The sequence below is a fragment of the Anas platyrhynchos genome, chromosome 19, assembly GCF_047663525.1.
Source record: "Anas platyrhynchos isolate ZD024472 breed Pekin duck chromosome 19, IASCAAS_PekinDuck_T2T, whole genome shotgun sequence".
Taxonomy (NCBI): Eukaryota; Metazoa; Chordata; class Aves; order Anseriformes; family Anatidae; genus Anas; species Anas platyrhynchos.
Genome location: NC_092605.1, coordinates 3,163,024 through 3,178,614, shown reverse-complemented (window position 1 = coordinate 3,178,614; position 15,591 = coordinate 3,163,024). Strand labels below are relative to the sequence as shown.

The following is a 15,591-nucleotide window of genomic DNA, read 5'->3' as shown; positions in this document are numbered from 1 at the left end:
TTTAACTTAGAGTACTTCTATTTTTTTTTTACCTCTAATCAGAAGAGCACATGTTGAGTAGAGAACAAGGAAAAAAAAATCTTTTGGAAAGTCTGTAAATGTGAAAAAATACCTTGCATTACCATCAAATCTCCCTCTACTGTTCTTCTTCGTTTCTGTCTTCCAAATGTAGAGCTGTGGAAATTGGCTACAAAGTCAAAGTAGCTTAAAGGGCAAACTCCATATAAAGGTCAAAAGTAACAGTTTCCATCAACTCAGTTTCAAATCTTGATCCTCTTAAAATCTGCAGAATTTTAATGGAGATTTTATTTGAAGGGGGATGATTAAAATACCTTAACTGCAGCATGAATCTTGAAACTTGTTTTTAAAACAAGTAAATCTCGTTCCCCTGAAATTTAGGACAATATGGGAGAAAGTTTTGTCCTCCAAACCGAATGCTTTTTGCCAAGTCTTTAAAGATTGTTTGAAAATCCAAGAGGAAGCTGAATTTCACTGTTTAGGCTTGGAAATAGTTGTATGGCTGTCCAGATTTTTCTGAAGGTCAGTCCATTCCCACATGAAGGATCTCATTCCTCAGTGGTCTGTTTTGTGAGTAATACTGATTTCTGTGTGTATTTCTTTGTGAAATTGTGGACTGTTGTTCAAAAAAAAAAAAAAAAAGCTAAAATTTGAGTGAAAAGAAAAATTAAGATAAAGGTGGGTAAAAGAAAACACAGGATTTATATGGTATTGCCCTCCCCATAGCCCTTCTCCAGTGGGGATGGGAGGAAGGAGAATGGGCAGAAGAGATTAGAGAAATGGTTTTCATTGCAAGCACACTGGACATTTAAATATTTGTTGGTATTTGTAGACAGCTTTTCGATATTTAGGTAAACACAGTGTAATTTACTGAAGTCTTCACTTTAAAGTTGAGATTTTGAGCAACAGAGAAGATAGGACGTTGTTTATTGTAATATATTATTTGATTCATTTTGTTAGAGATTACAGCATGCAATGCCAGAAAGTTACTTAATAAAAATTGTACAGTAATGTTTTTGAACCTGTGATTCTAAAAGCAATTATCTTCTGACAGTTATTGCATCTCCCGATCAGTTGGGGAATGATAAGCGGGAAAATATTTAACAGGTTGCCAAATGACACCGTGTAACCCACACTATAGGAAAAATAAACATGTCATCTATCGCCGTGGAAAAAATAATAAAGGGAACAGTCCATAATTTTCCACTGACCCCTTCTCTTGTAGGCAGTATTTTCACTTAAATACCACTTTGTAAGAAAGTGAATGACAGCTGACGTAAATATGTGCATTTTCACTTTTGCTGAAGCTGCTTGGACAACCCAGAGGCACCTCTGAGATTGCCTCAGGATGGACACCACCCCATGAGCGGTATGGTCCCTGAGAAGGTGATGAGGGCTCCATCTCACCAGGGCTGGGAAGACCTGGGGCTGGATTTCTGACCTCCTGCTCCCATTACTGAGCTGCATTACTGAAGATAGAGGTGTGTAGAAGGGTTGTAGGCATTCAGAGGTCTGATGCGCATTTTTCCTTGTCCCAAATGTCCTGTTCCCTCAGAGGGCTGGGGTGTAGACTCAGAAATGCAAAAGGGAGAACAGGGCAGGCAACTCCCTTCCATCACTCTGTCCTCCTTTTCCTGATCAGGGCCCTTACCACTGCCCCGGAGCCACAGATGTTATGTCGAAATAGGGCTGGGCTGGTGCAGAAGCAGCTCCGCATGCACTTCGTAGCTCGATACAGAAGAAGCTGTTCCAGCATGCAGCAGCAGTTCTTCCTTAGCCTTCTGCTAGGTCGGGTGCCACAGCCTCATCACCCATAATCGCCTTACTGCTCACCTTGTGAGTTGTAACGTGGCACCTGTATTGGCACACGGAGCCGCCTTATCAGATCGGGATAACAAGTGGTAGTGTGCTTAAGGTCAGATAAGCTCTGCTGGCCATAAATCAGACAAAATTCAAGGCGACAGCATGGAGCATTTGAAACTACTTATGTCCTTATGACTTCAGTACTTTCCTAATGTCTATTGTCTATCTTTTTACAAAAACGACTTGACAATTTCTCCAGAGTATTTCCTGTATATTAGTTAAGGAATCTTACATATTGCTTCAGAGAACACTTGTATTCAATCATAGTGACTTTGAGTTGCTTTTAAAGCTGTTAATATATAGATTTAGTTTGCTTGAATTTCATTACATGAGGTGATTATAGCATTTTCAGATAAGATGGTAATTTTTAGTATTTGAAGTCACGCCTCACTGATGAAATAAAACTCTTTAAGAAATGAATGTATTAGACATGGTGCTGCATTTCGGCGCTGCTAATGAGGAGTTGCAGCAGCAGGAGACAGGTGGGTTGTAGGCTGCATCAGCAGCGCGTGCAACAGAACCACTCCTCAGCCAGGTGTGAGAGGCTCCCCAATGCTTATGGGCATTTTTAGGTTTGCCAGAAATCACCAAAAGAAAGAGACAAACCGCATTTCTAAGTGCGTGCAGATGTGAAGCTTGGCTAACGCGACTGTTTGTAACATTTGTCTGTGGTATTTTCTTGGCAAAGAAAACGAGCATTCAGAAAGCATGACCCTAGCAGATCAGTAGACATGCTAACAATGCTCAAAGGAAGCAACCTTGGAACGCTGAAAATACCTCATAAAAAAGCTCTCTGAGCAGTGTACATGAGTAAATTGGAGTGGGAGAAAAAGTTTTTTTTTGCCCTTTAGATAATTTTCAACATTCAGCTTTTTATTGACTTCTTTTCTGTAGTTAAATAGAGAGTTTTTGACTCATCCTGTTAATTCTTTATGTAGGTTCCAGGAACATCTAATTCTTTTTCAGTGCTGCTTTTCTTGTGGAGAAGTAATTTACATTCTTGTGTATTGACTGTTCTTAACACACATGATATTTGATTACAGGATGAAGCTGTAGTCAAAGAGAAAAAAAAAAGGGGGGGGGGGGGAATCAGCACTTTAGTTTCTGGACTGCGCATCTGATTTGTTGCAGTTGTGAAATGGCTCATTTTACAGAGATGGGACTCCAACATAGCATGCAACCTGGCCAGAGCTGTGCAAATCCCTCTGGTTGGTTTTAATGATGTCGCAGTTAGCTTTACTCGGAGATTTCTGTTACTTCAAATAACATCTGACAGCTACAGTGTTTTCTAGTCTATACCTCTTACAATCACTCCACCTACATCTGTTGGGAAGTCCATATAAAACTGCAATGCCCGGGAAATTTGAAGTTACGGTTTACATTTGAAAGAATATGTATGTATGTGCGTGTGTATGTATATTTTTGAAAGAATACGTACAAATATACTCTGTCAGTGATTACTTCCCTGATTACGAACAACTATTCTGTATAATAATGCTGTAATATGATGTTTTTCTAGCAGGGACTTTTTCTGGAAAACAAAAAAAATACAGATGGTGTTTTATGATTGGATGTTTATTTATTGAAGAACTTGTACTTGCATACAGTTTACAATTAAGGTACTGATAATGTGCCCTACAGACCATTCAGTCCTTCCTTTATCACCCAGCTTCATGATGCGGGATCCATTAACCGGCAGGCACAGCCCTGGGATGCAGTCCAACTGGACATACTCACTGGACATACTTTCATACTGCACATGTAGAAATATCTTTATTCACAGTATCTATGCTGGCACGATTGTCAGTACTCATGCAGATGATGTCATCGTGTTCAATCCTGGCAAAAAAAAAAAAAAAAAATAGAATATGACATCTTCAAAGAAATTAGAGAAATTCTAAGAGATGCCCTATTAAAAGTACTGAGTTTCCTCTAAGCAGTTACTTCTGCTCATAAAAAAAAAAAAAAATAAGCATTGCATGCTTTTCATTAGCTTACACCACTGAATGCAGTCTCTCTAGTTATTGTTCTTCTCTGCCAACTACATTTCATTAAGTACCAAAACTGGTTCCATCATTGTATCTAAGACCTTCTGGGAACTGGACATCTCTGCAGCAATTCTGTAGGCTCCTGCTTAGACTTCTTAGCACGATGGAGACTTTGATCTGAGAGACATCTTTCACTTCATTAACTTGGACACTAATAGTGATAGTATAGAAAGTTCAACTGGATGCTCACAAAAGAGATTCTATTTTCATGCACTTTGCGGTGATACCCTGGTTATTTACATGGGGGCAAGTGGGTCAGCCATAAAATGTGGACATGTATTGTTCCTGAGTATAATGATATCATTAAACTGTACCTAATTATAGTGTAGACATATGTTTTTCTCCATGCTTAATGCATTCAGGATCTCCACCAGTTGTCATACATGGGCCATTTTTTATACTAAAAATTTTTAAGTGTTTTTGTATTACACAGATTCTTTTAGTTATAAATAATCTAAAGAGCATCTCCTTCTTACCAAGAGGAGTTGCGTGTTCCCTGAGTCTCTTGATTTTTTTCATTATCATCTGAAAACTATTGCCTGTTCCAGAGTAGTAACATTTTTGTTGTTATTGTTTGTAGAGTCTGTTAGTTCTTGAACAATTCTGACATGCTGGTGTTAGTGATCTACCAGCTAATATTACTCAAAATGAGTGTACTAGTTTGGCTCTGAAATCCTGCCAAAAGTTTAAAAGATGAAGAAAAAAGAAATGTATTTCAGAGAAAAAAAAAAAATGAGCAAAGTTACAAGTTTTTATGAAAACTACAATTACTTAATGTCTGTATCCTGCTTCTATGGAGGACAGCAGACAGCAACTCTGCAATAAAATTTTTCCTCACAGAGGAGGGAGAAAACTGATTTCTTCTCTTGTGTGTCCCCCTTTGCCCTGCTCAGTCTCTTTCATCCTAAGGAAAGAAAGATGATAGTGGACAAGGAACACAGTCACAGGAATTGCCTCATCCCACTGGGGAGCTATTTGGAAGAGCCTTCAGTCAACAGAGCCAAACACAAAGCAAAATATGGTAGAATGATTTCAGGGATATTTTACTCAAATGAGACTGAGCAAAATTTGTCTCTTTCTCTGCTGGAGTTATTTCAGAGCAATAGGCTCAGTTATCCATACGCAGAGTTACTGTGCTCCCACCTCCTTTGGCTGGGGCGGGGGAACATCCAGAGAAACAAAGTAGGAAACAAAGGGTAAGGTTTCTGGCATCCCTGCCCATGGCAAGGGGGTTGGAACTAGGTGATCTTTAAGGTCTCTTCCAACCCAAGCCATTCTATGATTTCTGCCCATCAATTTTATTTATAAACTTGATTCGAGAGGTAATCAAGAGTAGCTGATCTCACTACCATTGCAGAAAATAAAAATCCATCCACGGACACTACACTTACTTTACAACTTCTTAATGTTTGGAGAAGAGATCAGACACCACATTATTTTTATTCACAAATAACATTAGGTTAAACATTAAAATGTCCAAGGTACTACTGCTAAGAAATGAAAAGCAGCAGGCAAGAAGCATGATTGAGCTAAATAATAAATTGTCAGAATATGTAATTAAAAAGATAGCTTTCAATAGGGGAAGCACTAATACAATTAAAATTGGAGATCTGTCATCTGCCCTGTCTTGCAGTGTGCACTTTTATTCATTCCCTATCGCATCAGTTCCAGCTGGCTGGTTGGGAAGTTTGGCTGTAAAGGCAATTAGCGGGCATTTAACTTCTGCTTCCCTGCTACAGCGGGTTTGGGTGCTGAGGCAATACCGGGGGCATGAACCACAGCAAGGGAACAGGTTTATGCCCTCTCCCCCAGCAGCATCTCCCATGCCTCTGGGGAGGAGAGTGGGCTGGTGGTCCCTTAGCCTGACCCAGCAGGATGTACTGATGCCTTTAGTACGACTGTTTCCATCTTAACTTCTCAAATACGAAGTGCAGGAAGCTTTTTCAGTTGCAGGATGACTCTTCTAATTATTTTTTCAATAGTTTTCAGATCCTTTCTCCACTATCCAAACTGTAGTACATCAGATTTATCTTGTAATACACAATTGCTTATTATTTTAACTTTGTTTGATATTTTTAAAGCCCAACTCAATCATTACCTCATTTTCTCCCCCCCCCCCCAACACTGTGCGTCTCAGAATAGGCTGATTGCATGTAGGTACAGTTTTCTCTATGGAAAGTAAGAAAACTGAAACATTCTTATTAATTTTGTCTTAATTCAACAGATATTCCTCAAATACATCAATTTTACTTATCTTTGTATCACAGAGTAGAACATTAGCAAAGCTACTGGCTATTTTCCAGTGTAGTAGCTAATTGTAATGTAAGATTACTTGGTTTGGGTTTTGTTTGTTTAAACATCTAGGCCAATTAATTCTGAAATAATTTTCAGAATTATTGAATGAATATCATCTGGTCTGGGTGCCTAGACAAAGTAGGACCAATCCTAAAGTCAACGCGCTGTTACTGGAAGGCAGTACCTGCGGTGGTCCCTAATCTTGCCGGGGCTCCCTAATGCAGGCAGCTGTAGGTAATCTACTGTCTGCTCCACCTACCAGCCGTCACTGCTGCTTGTTACTTGGAGTTAGGAAGTACTAAGTTGAAATATCTCTTGCATCCCATGCCAGGAGCTCCACAATTATTCTTTTCTTGAAACTTTTGTAGACGATGCGTCCTTTAGCCAGGGAGTCTCTCAAGACCCCAGACATGAAAGTCAACACGAGCTGAAGCTACCCCATGGCATATGTCCTTGGCATATCTGCTTAGGGTGGCATTTAGATCTCAAAATTTTCACTTCACCTTTATTTTAGAAAAAGTGTTCAGTTATTAGGACCAAGCTAATGTAAAACAATTTATTGTATTTTTAAATTCTGGCACAATTTGAAGACGTTTATACTTGTTTGCTCTTTCTTCATATCTCCATAACAGAGCAGTGCTGCAGGTGGCTTTTTTTTTTTTTCTCCATTTTGGAGGGAAAGGAGTGTTTGGGAAACAGGGAGGGGGGTAAAACTGAGTTATTAGTCCTTCAGAGCCTTTAATGTGAAGAAACAAAAGTGTTCCAAAACGACTCGCTGATAGCTGCAGAGCATGTCAGGGAATGAAACCCACCTTCATTAAGTGAGTGAGAACGAACTCTAATTGTTTTGAAGTTCTTGTGATCAGCCTGCATGCGCTTCATTGTAATGTGATACTAAAGTGCCTCAATTATGATTTGTATATTTTGGTGCCAGAAGGTTTTTTTCTTATGCTAAATTATTAAGTTCTGTCAGCTGCTGGGCTGTCATATAGAGATACAGTAAATCACATTATATTTTGTCATGGATTACACAGAGCAATAAATTTGGGAACAGAGATCAAAGTAGTTTCACAATCACATCTGAGTGTAGGAGGGGTGTTTAACTTGTAGAAAATCTGATTTAGGTGAAACTGTTGCAGTTCTTGTGTGAATTTGAAATGAATTTGGGTGTCTGCTTGAAAGTGAATAAGGTACAAATCCCCAAAAGAGTTCTCCTGCCTTTAGTTCGCAGGAGTTAATTCTGACCTAGAGCTGCAGGACGGAGAATGGATAAATAATTAAACATTGGGAATATTAAGTGTCTCACAGTGTCTTATTTATGCTTTTAATTGCTTTTATGGTTGAGCAATATATTCCATTCTCCTTTTAATTGGGACTTTGCTGGACTTGTGCGCAGCTAGTTGTTGGTACAGTAATGCTTTCTGGCTCCGAGAAGTTCTAGCGTTCTTTTGGGGAAGCTTTGTTGTATTTAAAACTACAGAAAGTAATCCCACATAATCTTGCTGAGGAACACTGATTACTTCAGATTGTAGATTTGTTAGGGGCTTGTGTCTTACTTTGAATGTTTGTCTTTCCAACTGTAAAAGCTTAACTTTTGTTGGGCTGTCATCTAATGATGTAACTCAGCAATACCCAGCCTGTCCTTTTGTTTCCAGTTTTCCTTCTGTTTAATAAAATAAATTAGCTCTCAGAATGGTACTTCGGATTTCTTTCTAGTCCTTATCTTTTTATCATTTGCTTGTTACTGCTACACAGTTCAACTTAGAACAGCAATAGCAAATCTAAAAAAAAAAAAAAGTAAAAATCACATTCTTACTCTTTATAGTCCTTTCAGGAGACTTGTTGTCTCTCCTTGGCAAAAGTCACAGCTCATGAACTTGCCTAGTATCAGATGATAAAGTGTCTGGGCCTCAGAGATCTCTGAATTCTGCTGGAATTCTTTATTGTAAAGCCTGCAACCGAGTCAACCCCTGGATCAGGGTCGCATCTCGGTACTGGTGCCTTCTAGTTGTGGAGGAAACATTAGCTATGACTTGAATCATCAAAGATGTTTAGCAGCCTTATCCCTTCGTGCTTTTACTGGGTGTCAGCTGTTTGTGTACCAGAAACATCTGGGCCTGAGTGATACAAACTCTTCTGTAAACATCTTTGTGCTGGTGTGTGAGGGGGAGAGACAGGATGCGCACAGCAGTGAGATGTCCTTGGAGCAGAGGTGCCCGGTATTGCAGATGGGCAAAGGCAGCCTGTAAAAGCTGCAGTCATTCCCTTTGGGTACATATTTTATCTATTAAGGCTCTGAAAAACAGAACGCCACCGCTCTTGATATAATGTCTTAAGCCCAGTTTAAGTAACCATTTTAATTCAGTTAGAAGAAAACCAGGAGATATTAAAATCATAATTCAGGAACGTATTTGCAGAGTACTATGTTTAAGTACATAGCTGAGGGAAAGCTAGGCTTCAGTGTCCTTGCACGGAGAGTGTTTCATTCTCAACATCTTCACTAGGTTTACTCAGTTCATCAAACAGGAATGCTGAGCAGGAGAAGGAACCATGCCATAACATAAAAGCCATCTGCCTCCAAGCTTTTCTGGCCGAAGTCACAGTACATCTTCAGATTAAACTATAATTTGCTGTCTGTCCTTCAAATTCCTGACACATACATGAGGACTCTCTTCGTGTAACATAAACTTAAGGCGTTGAACAATTTCATATGGAAAGACTAGAGTATTAATCTGGTTTTAAAGCCTCGTAATGTATACAGGGCTTGTGTTTTGGGCCAAATCATGCAGTTGGTTTTAGGTAAGGTGCCTGTCTCACTGCAGCACTGAATAGAAGTCACTGTTAGTGAAGCTGGGAAATATTTAGGTACTTAGTAAATCCATTTAGGTGAAGCTAGTAATTACGCTGTAGTGTAAGGTTCATACAACTTTGGCATTGGCCACCGTGAAGTTGGAGTCTCACAGAAGAATTACTGGAAGAGTTAACTGGGTGTATTTAATTTCTGTGCTTAATTTCAGAATGATTAAAGTATGCCATTGGTTCAAATGAAAGGACTGGAAATAAGAGTTTTCCTAAGGCACAAATTGCACAAGCAGTTTTTCAGGAGGCCCCCATTAAGCAGAGAATTGCAATACACTGCAGAAAGGCAATTCTTCATGAACATAGAGGGTCAAATCCGTTCCTATTCATTTGTGTTTCTTTTCCCAATGAAAAGTGCTTGGCACATGAATGAGAGGGTGATTGTTTTTTTTCCCTGAAGATGTATGTTTTTTAAAAAAGGAAGAAAAAGATTTGTAGACCTACAAAAGCAGAATGTTAAATAGAATATTAATAGAATTTGTGAGTATGACAGATTGGGATTTCTATCATTCATTTTAGAAAGCCTTGAAGTCTTTCGGTACTTGACTAATTATTCTGTTAACATCATTTTGGATATTGAACTAGTTTTAATAGTCTTTTTGGTGGCTCAAATTACATGTTGGAACTGGTATGCTATTTTCTCTGTTACACAGATTTGGCTTTCCATTTGCTATCTGATTGGTGGGGAGTGCAGGAGAAAGAAAAAGGTTATTGGAATAGGAAGCCATTATTAGAGGCATGTAAGGAAAAATACATGGTCCAGGATTTGAGGTAGAAATGAAACTTTTAGGCAAAATCAGATGAATTTAAAAAGTGATCTGCTGATCTCTGAAGTTTTAAGAGATATATGGAGCACTTTAATGTAATAAAAATTGCTATAGTTAGCCGTTCGTAAGGTTATTTTCTTTTGACATCTGTCAAATTACATAATCTTGAATTTTGGTACAAAGCAGAATGCTGTCAAACTTAAATAGAAATATTCTGGTGGTGGGCTTCGTGTTGTTGTTTTTGCTTTGGTTTGGGGTTTTTTGTTGTTGTTGTTTAAGGTAAATGGGCCCCATTTACATTAGTTCTTTGATGTTAAATTCTTTGCTGCACATCAGAGAACAGTTGCTTCTTCCCTGGAGCAAATTTTCTTTCTTCTCCTTCCCCTACCCTTTGATTTTCCTTTTTTTTTTTTTCTCCCCAGTTTGCTTACAATTTTATCTAGCTAATTATGGAGGATCAGCTTATGTATGGCCATCATTTAGTTAGTTGCAGGCATTTTGAAAAATGATTATTTCATAGCCAGTACCCTAAACAGATTCCTTAAATCTGCTTCTCTGTTAGTGACTATGGGTGTGTATGTGTACCTCTCTACACAAGAGTTATGTTTGTGAGGTTTTTGGTGGTTTTGTATTGGTAAGGTTGAAATCAAATTAAAACACTACAAGACTTTAACTGGTTCATGTATGGATGAGCAGGATTTCACTAGGCATGCTTGACTCTAACAGATCTGCCTGCATTGGGTTGCAGGAGTTCATTTTCATATTAATTTTGTAGCATAACTGAAAGCATATTTCTAATTTCCAAAAATTGCCATTCCAAAGCTGAAAGATTTGCACAGGTTTATACCATTCTGAAAAATTAATGGCTGCATTTTTGGTAAACGTTCAAGACATCCTAGATGCCGACGAACGACGAAGTTGTTAACGTACCTGCAAACCCCCCTAGTGCTGCGGGAGCTGCTGTCGCACCAGAGGTGTCCATAAAACCTCAGAATGGGCAGCTGCTCTGCAGGACGTGTGTGCTGAGACGTGGCTGGTGGCCGAACCCACAGCTGGCTGGTCCTGGGCTGTCCCAGGCTGCCCACGAAGGAGGGAACCCCTGGGAGAGCAACGTGCTGCAAGCACACGGTGTGCACGGTCACCCTCGTGCTCTGCAGCTTCAGCACAGACTTCCCCAGGTCAGACTTCAGCAGGTGGTTGCTTGTAATGCACACAGCAAAAGTTCAAGTTCCATCAAGTGGAATTAGACCTGAGTCTCCTCTAATACATCTAATACTTTAAAAACAGCACTTGACGCTCCGTAATTAGGGCATGACATGGTATTCATTTGGAGTACGGACCCGTCATGGTAGATCCTTTGCTACTTTTTTCTTAGTAACAGTTGTGTTTCATGAAAAGAAAAAATGAAAATCAGATTGTGTTCGAATAGCATCCATTAATTCAGATACCACATCTGTAGTGCTAATGCCATTTTTAATTTTTACATGAAATGTTTTGTTGAAGTCGGTGCAGTTTTGCTCAGCAACCACAATATGATGCTTTAAGGCTTGTTATAGAATTATGGTTGGTTTTTAAAACCAATTAACTGTAACAAGGACATAATCTTTTTAATGCAAAAGTCCTCACTCTGTAATATAGAGTAACTGCATGTAAAATTGTTGTAATCAGATAATTTTAGCTAAAATGCGTATTAACTGTGTGAAACTAAACAGAAGTTAATTTTTGAATCAGTGGGATTCCTCTATGGCTTATCCAATTTAAACCTTTTTATTATAGAAATGGATATTACAATTGATACTTCTGACAAGTTTTTGCCGAGTGTGAATTTCAACAGCCACCTCTCACACGCGGAAAACTAGTTTAAGACCATTAACTATATTTGCAGTGCTGCCCATTGCTATAAAAAGAGTTAGACTTTAATGAATACTGGCTGACCTTCCAAATGTTCACCTTCCAGTTGGATTTTTATTCATTATGTTTCTGAAATAGCATGTAACCTGAAAGTGAGGGAATGCCCTTAAAGGAACACAGAGGCAGCCTGTGCTTCATACAATGCACAAGCCGAGCAGCCTGCTACAAAAGAAGGGAGCCCAGGAACCTGCTGCTTGTGTACACCGTGCCATTTTTAACCTTCTCGTTTGTCAAGATAAATGTAATATAAATCCTCAGTTATGATCACTGTGCGCAGCTACACGTATTTACTTTGCAGTAAATCTTTGCTTATTTTTTGTAAGTAAAAATCCCTTTATATATATGTGTGTGTGTATATATATACATATATATATAGGAGTGCTACGTGTGCCCCAGGTTTATGCCTCCCCAGGCTGCAAAGTAACAACTGGTAGCCTGGAGGTGTTAAATTAGTTTAGCTGCAGGTTTGAAAAAGGAAGAAATTTGGCATTTCTGCAGTAAAAGAACTTAATGGCAAAGAGCGTTCCTGTGCATTGCCACAAATTAGGTCTTTTCAGCTGACCACTGGGATACAACTTGCAGAAACTGCCTTCTGTGTAGCTTGTGATGATGCAAGACCTGTATGGTGTTATGGATCTGGAGAGAAGGGCTGAAGTCAGCAGATGTCCATAAAGTCTTGATAGCCAATTTTAGACAGTTTTTAGCCAATATTTGCTATCTCCAGTGGGAGTTTTGGTACCTCTGAAATCAGGCCCCTCAAATAAGGATGTTGTGGTGGCAAGTAAATGCAAGAATTTGTAGTTTGTTGTTGACTTGGAGACAGCTTAAAAACGTTTTGCAAATTGGAATTTGTCAAAGCCATTACAAATCAAAGCGTTTTAATTGTCCTTAAAAGAAACGGCAGGATGCACTTGCTTTGTTCTCAGTTAGGAATAAAACTGGGATTCAGCACCTCTCTTTCAGCCCTGCTCTATCATGGCTAGCTCAGGTTGTCCTGGTCCTACGCAGTGTGAACAAACAAGTTGTAATTTGCTTATGAAAGTTAGGGGTGTGTTTTTGTTATTTATTGGGATTTCTTGTATGGGTTCAGGAGGTTACAGAGCTGCTTTCATGACAGATGAAGACTTTTACCCCAGGCAAGCTGAGTGCGAGCAGCTGTAATGTGATCTTCTTTGCAGCGCCTTGCTGCCTGGTATCTCTGCTTTCTGGGAGTAGCAGTAATTTAATCTATTACTGTCATTTATTTTTTACATTTTTCCTAAAGATAAACTGGCACTTTCAATCACTTTGTGATAGGCAGTGCTGGTAAAGTGTAATCTGAAGCTGGATGACAATACAGTGGAAAGAGTGTTAACATGGGTGAGCCCGAGTACAAAGAGAAATGTAGGACAGAGCTGTCTGACATAGCTGCTGCTGTGTTACGGCTCTCTAGTTATGCAGCCCACCAATATGTGAGCCCCTGCACTGTTTGTGGCTCACTGTAAATGATAGGTGTAGAAAAAATGGAATTTAATTTGTCTGGTGCTCCAAAATTCTTGTATATGTTATCTTAAACCAGTATGTTGTGCCGTTATTTCTATTTATAACAAAACAAAGTATTTTTGAGAATTAGGCCCATACTCGATAATGGTTTTGATCAACTATTTTAGTTTATTTTTTAATACCAACAAGCATATGAAATATAGAGACCTCCACATGTTTCATAATCTCGGAATTTGAGGGGATTTAAGATCTTGAATTGCAGTATCATGTAAACTTTAAGATTATTTTTAACTGGCTGTAATATGCTTATTTTAAGCTGCACCACCAACTGCGTGGATGGCATGAGATGATGTGAGCCCTATCATGCTCTGCAGCAGTGCTTCACAAACACTGGCAGCAACTTAAAGCCCCTAAATTGTACTCCAGCAAAATCAATAAAACTATTTGCTTGACCGAAATCCTTCGTGTTTGCAGAACCAGGGTTTCAGTCTTGCAGCTGGACCCAAGCAGGGTTCAGAGGCTTTGGAGGCCCCCCAAAGCCACTTGCTGGCCCTGAAGGAGCGGGTGCTGGGTGCTGGGTGCTGTGCCGTAAAACTAAAGAGGACAGATCAAAGATTTTAACATGAGGTCAGAGAGATTCTGAGGAGTTAATCAGCTTAAATTTGCTTCAGAACTCAGCTACATAATACCCTGTCCCCTAAGAAAATATTTTCCTTAGACACCTGTCCTCGAATCTGAGAGCCAAGAACAGGAGAGCGCCGAGTGGTTCATCTGAGGACAGCGTTGGGATGCTGGGCTATCATGTAATGCGGGGTCGACTTTACAAGGAAAATATGAATTGGAGTTGTCCCCTGAAATTAAATGGAAAATATTTTTTGAATTATTATTGTGTAATTATTATTGAAAATAAAGTATTTGAGGGAAAAACCTTACGAGCTACTTTTCCCCAGAATTATGAAAGTATTTGCTGATTGGACACCGCTGTGACAAAGCAGCCTTGTTTTCACTCGGTTTTGTTCTTTATCTTTGGGTTGTGAAAGAAATGCCTGGAGAAGGAGAGCTGTGTGTCTGAGAGATCCCACTTGGCTCAGCTGCACACTGGGGTTGATTTTCAGCTTAACCACAACCTATAAAAAATATAAATAAATAAAAAAAAAAGCAGGAACATGAAACTGGACAGAAGGAAGGTGCAGACATCGAGCTGCCCCATGAAGTTCATGTCGTGTTGTACCCTTTTACAGACTGGGCTGGGGCTTGGGACTTTTTCCTTCCCTTTTCCCTTCGTTTAGAGATGAAGTCACCCTGATAAACCGGAGCCCGCCTTCCTGCCTCCCCCTGCCGCGCACACACGCACGCTCCCTCCTCTCTGCCTCTCTCTCTCCCTCTCTCTTTTTTTTTTTTTTTAATCCGCAGAAGTCTTTATGTTTTTCTAATAATTGGCAGCAGAGGTACAATTTCTCCCCTCTTTTAAGTGATGAATAGTTGGCCCCAGATCAAAGGCGAGCCCTTGTGGTTTTTTGGCTGCCACAAAAGGGCGGTGGAGCTGGCGCGGGGCCCGGCGGCGCAGTGATAGGCATGCCGATGAGGTGCCAGGCGGAGGGCTCGGTGGCAAAGTGTCTGTACACGTTCCTCGTCCCAGCTAATCTGGCTCCTTTTGTGCATGTGTGTGTTTCAGGCGAACAGCCGGCTGAAGCAGGTTGAAAAGGAGTACAGTCAGAAGCTGGCTAAATCCTCGCAGGTAGGTACCGAGAAGAGAGGAACTTCCCATGGATTCATTTGATTTGGAGACTTGATGAAAAGTGTAATTGCTCCTGCTCTTAAGTATAGGGCTTTATGATCAAGAGAAGCCATAACCGTTTCCCAAATCAAACATACAAAGACTTTCTTACAGATGTTAACCTTAGAAAAAATACAGAACATCCAACTAACTAGAAAAAAATGATTGTAGTTGTTTTTTTTTCCTTTTTGTTTTGTTTTGAGCTTTCTTCTTTTATATCCCAAGAGGATCGAGTCCTCCACAGTCGGTGGGAACTGAAGCCCGAGTGCCCCAGCAGGCAGCCCTTGTAGAACAGCACAGCTTGGAGGGGCAGGAGCCCTTGCATAATCAGGAGCTGTGTTTCGTGGGACAAGGTGGTGTTTGCCCACGCAGCTGATGACAGGACTCCAGTCCCGACTGGGCCGGTTCGATGTTTATCATTGCTCCCAGCCAGTTCAGCGTATTTGCCCAAAATAACATTTGGAAGAATGCAGTGTCCTGAAAGCAAACTGTTTTTGAGTTGAGTTTTTGTTCTTCAGGGTAGTCTTTAGAACATGAAAGATGAAAGTGTGCTGAATTTGCATATATGCAA

General features: G+C 39.9%; 1 protein-coding gene across 6 annotated transcripts in view; it reads left to right on the top strand.

Moving 5' to 3' along the window:
- CEP112 (centrosomal protein 112) overlaps positions 1-15,591 on the top strand; it is a 163,013-nt gene that overhangs the window by 101,059 nt on the left and 46,363 nt on the right. For 5 of the 6 annotated variants that reach the window (XR_011804176.1, XM_072025834.1, XM_027471327.3 and 2 more), the window contains one exon: positions 14,919-14,981. The exons of the other annotated variant lie outside the window; for it this stretch is intronic. Coding sequence is in view for 4 of the 5 variants with exons in the window: in XM_072025834.1 (XP_071881935.1) it covers positions 14,919-14,981 (63 nt within the window). In the remaining variant the exon portion in view is untranslated. The remainder of the gene's footprint in view (positions 1-14,918; positions 14,982-15,591) is intronic. 6 annotated transcript variants of the gene reach the window in all.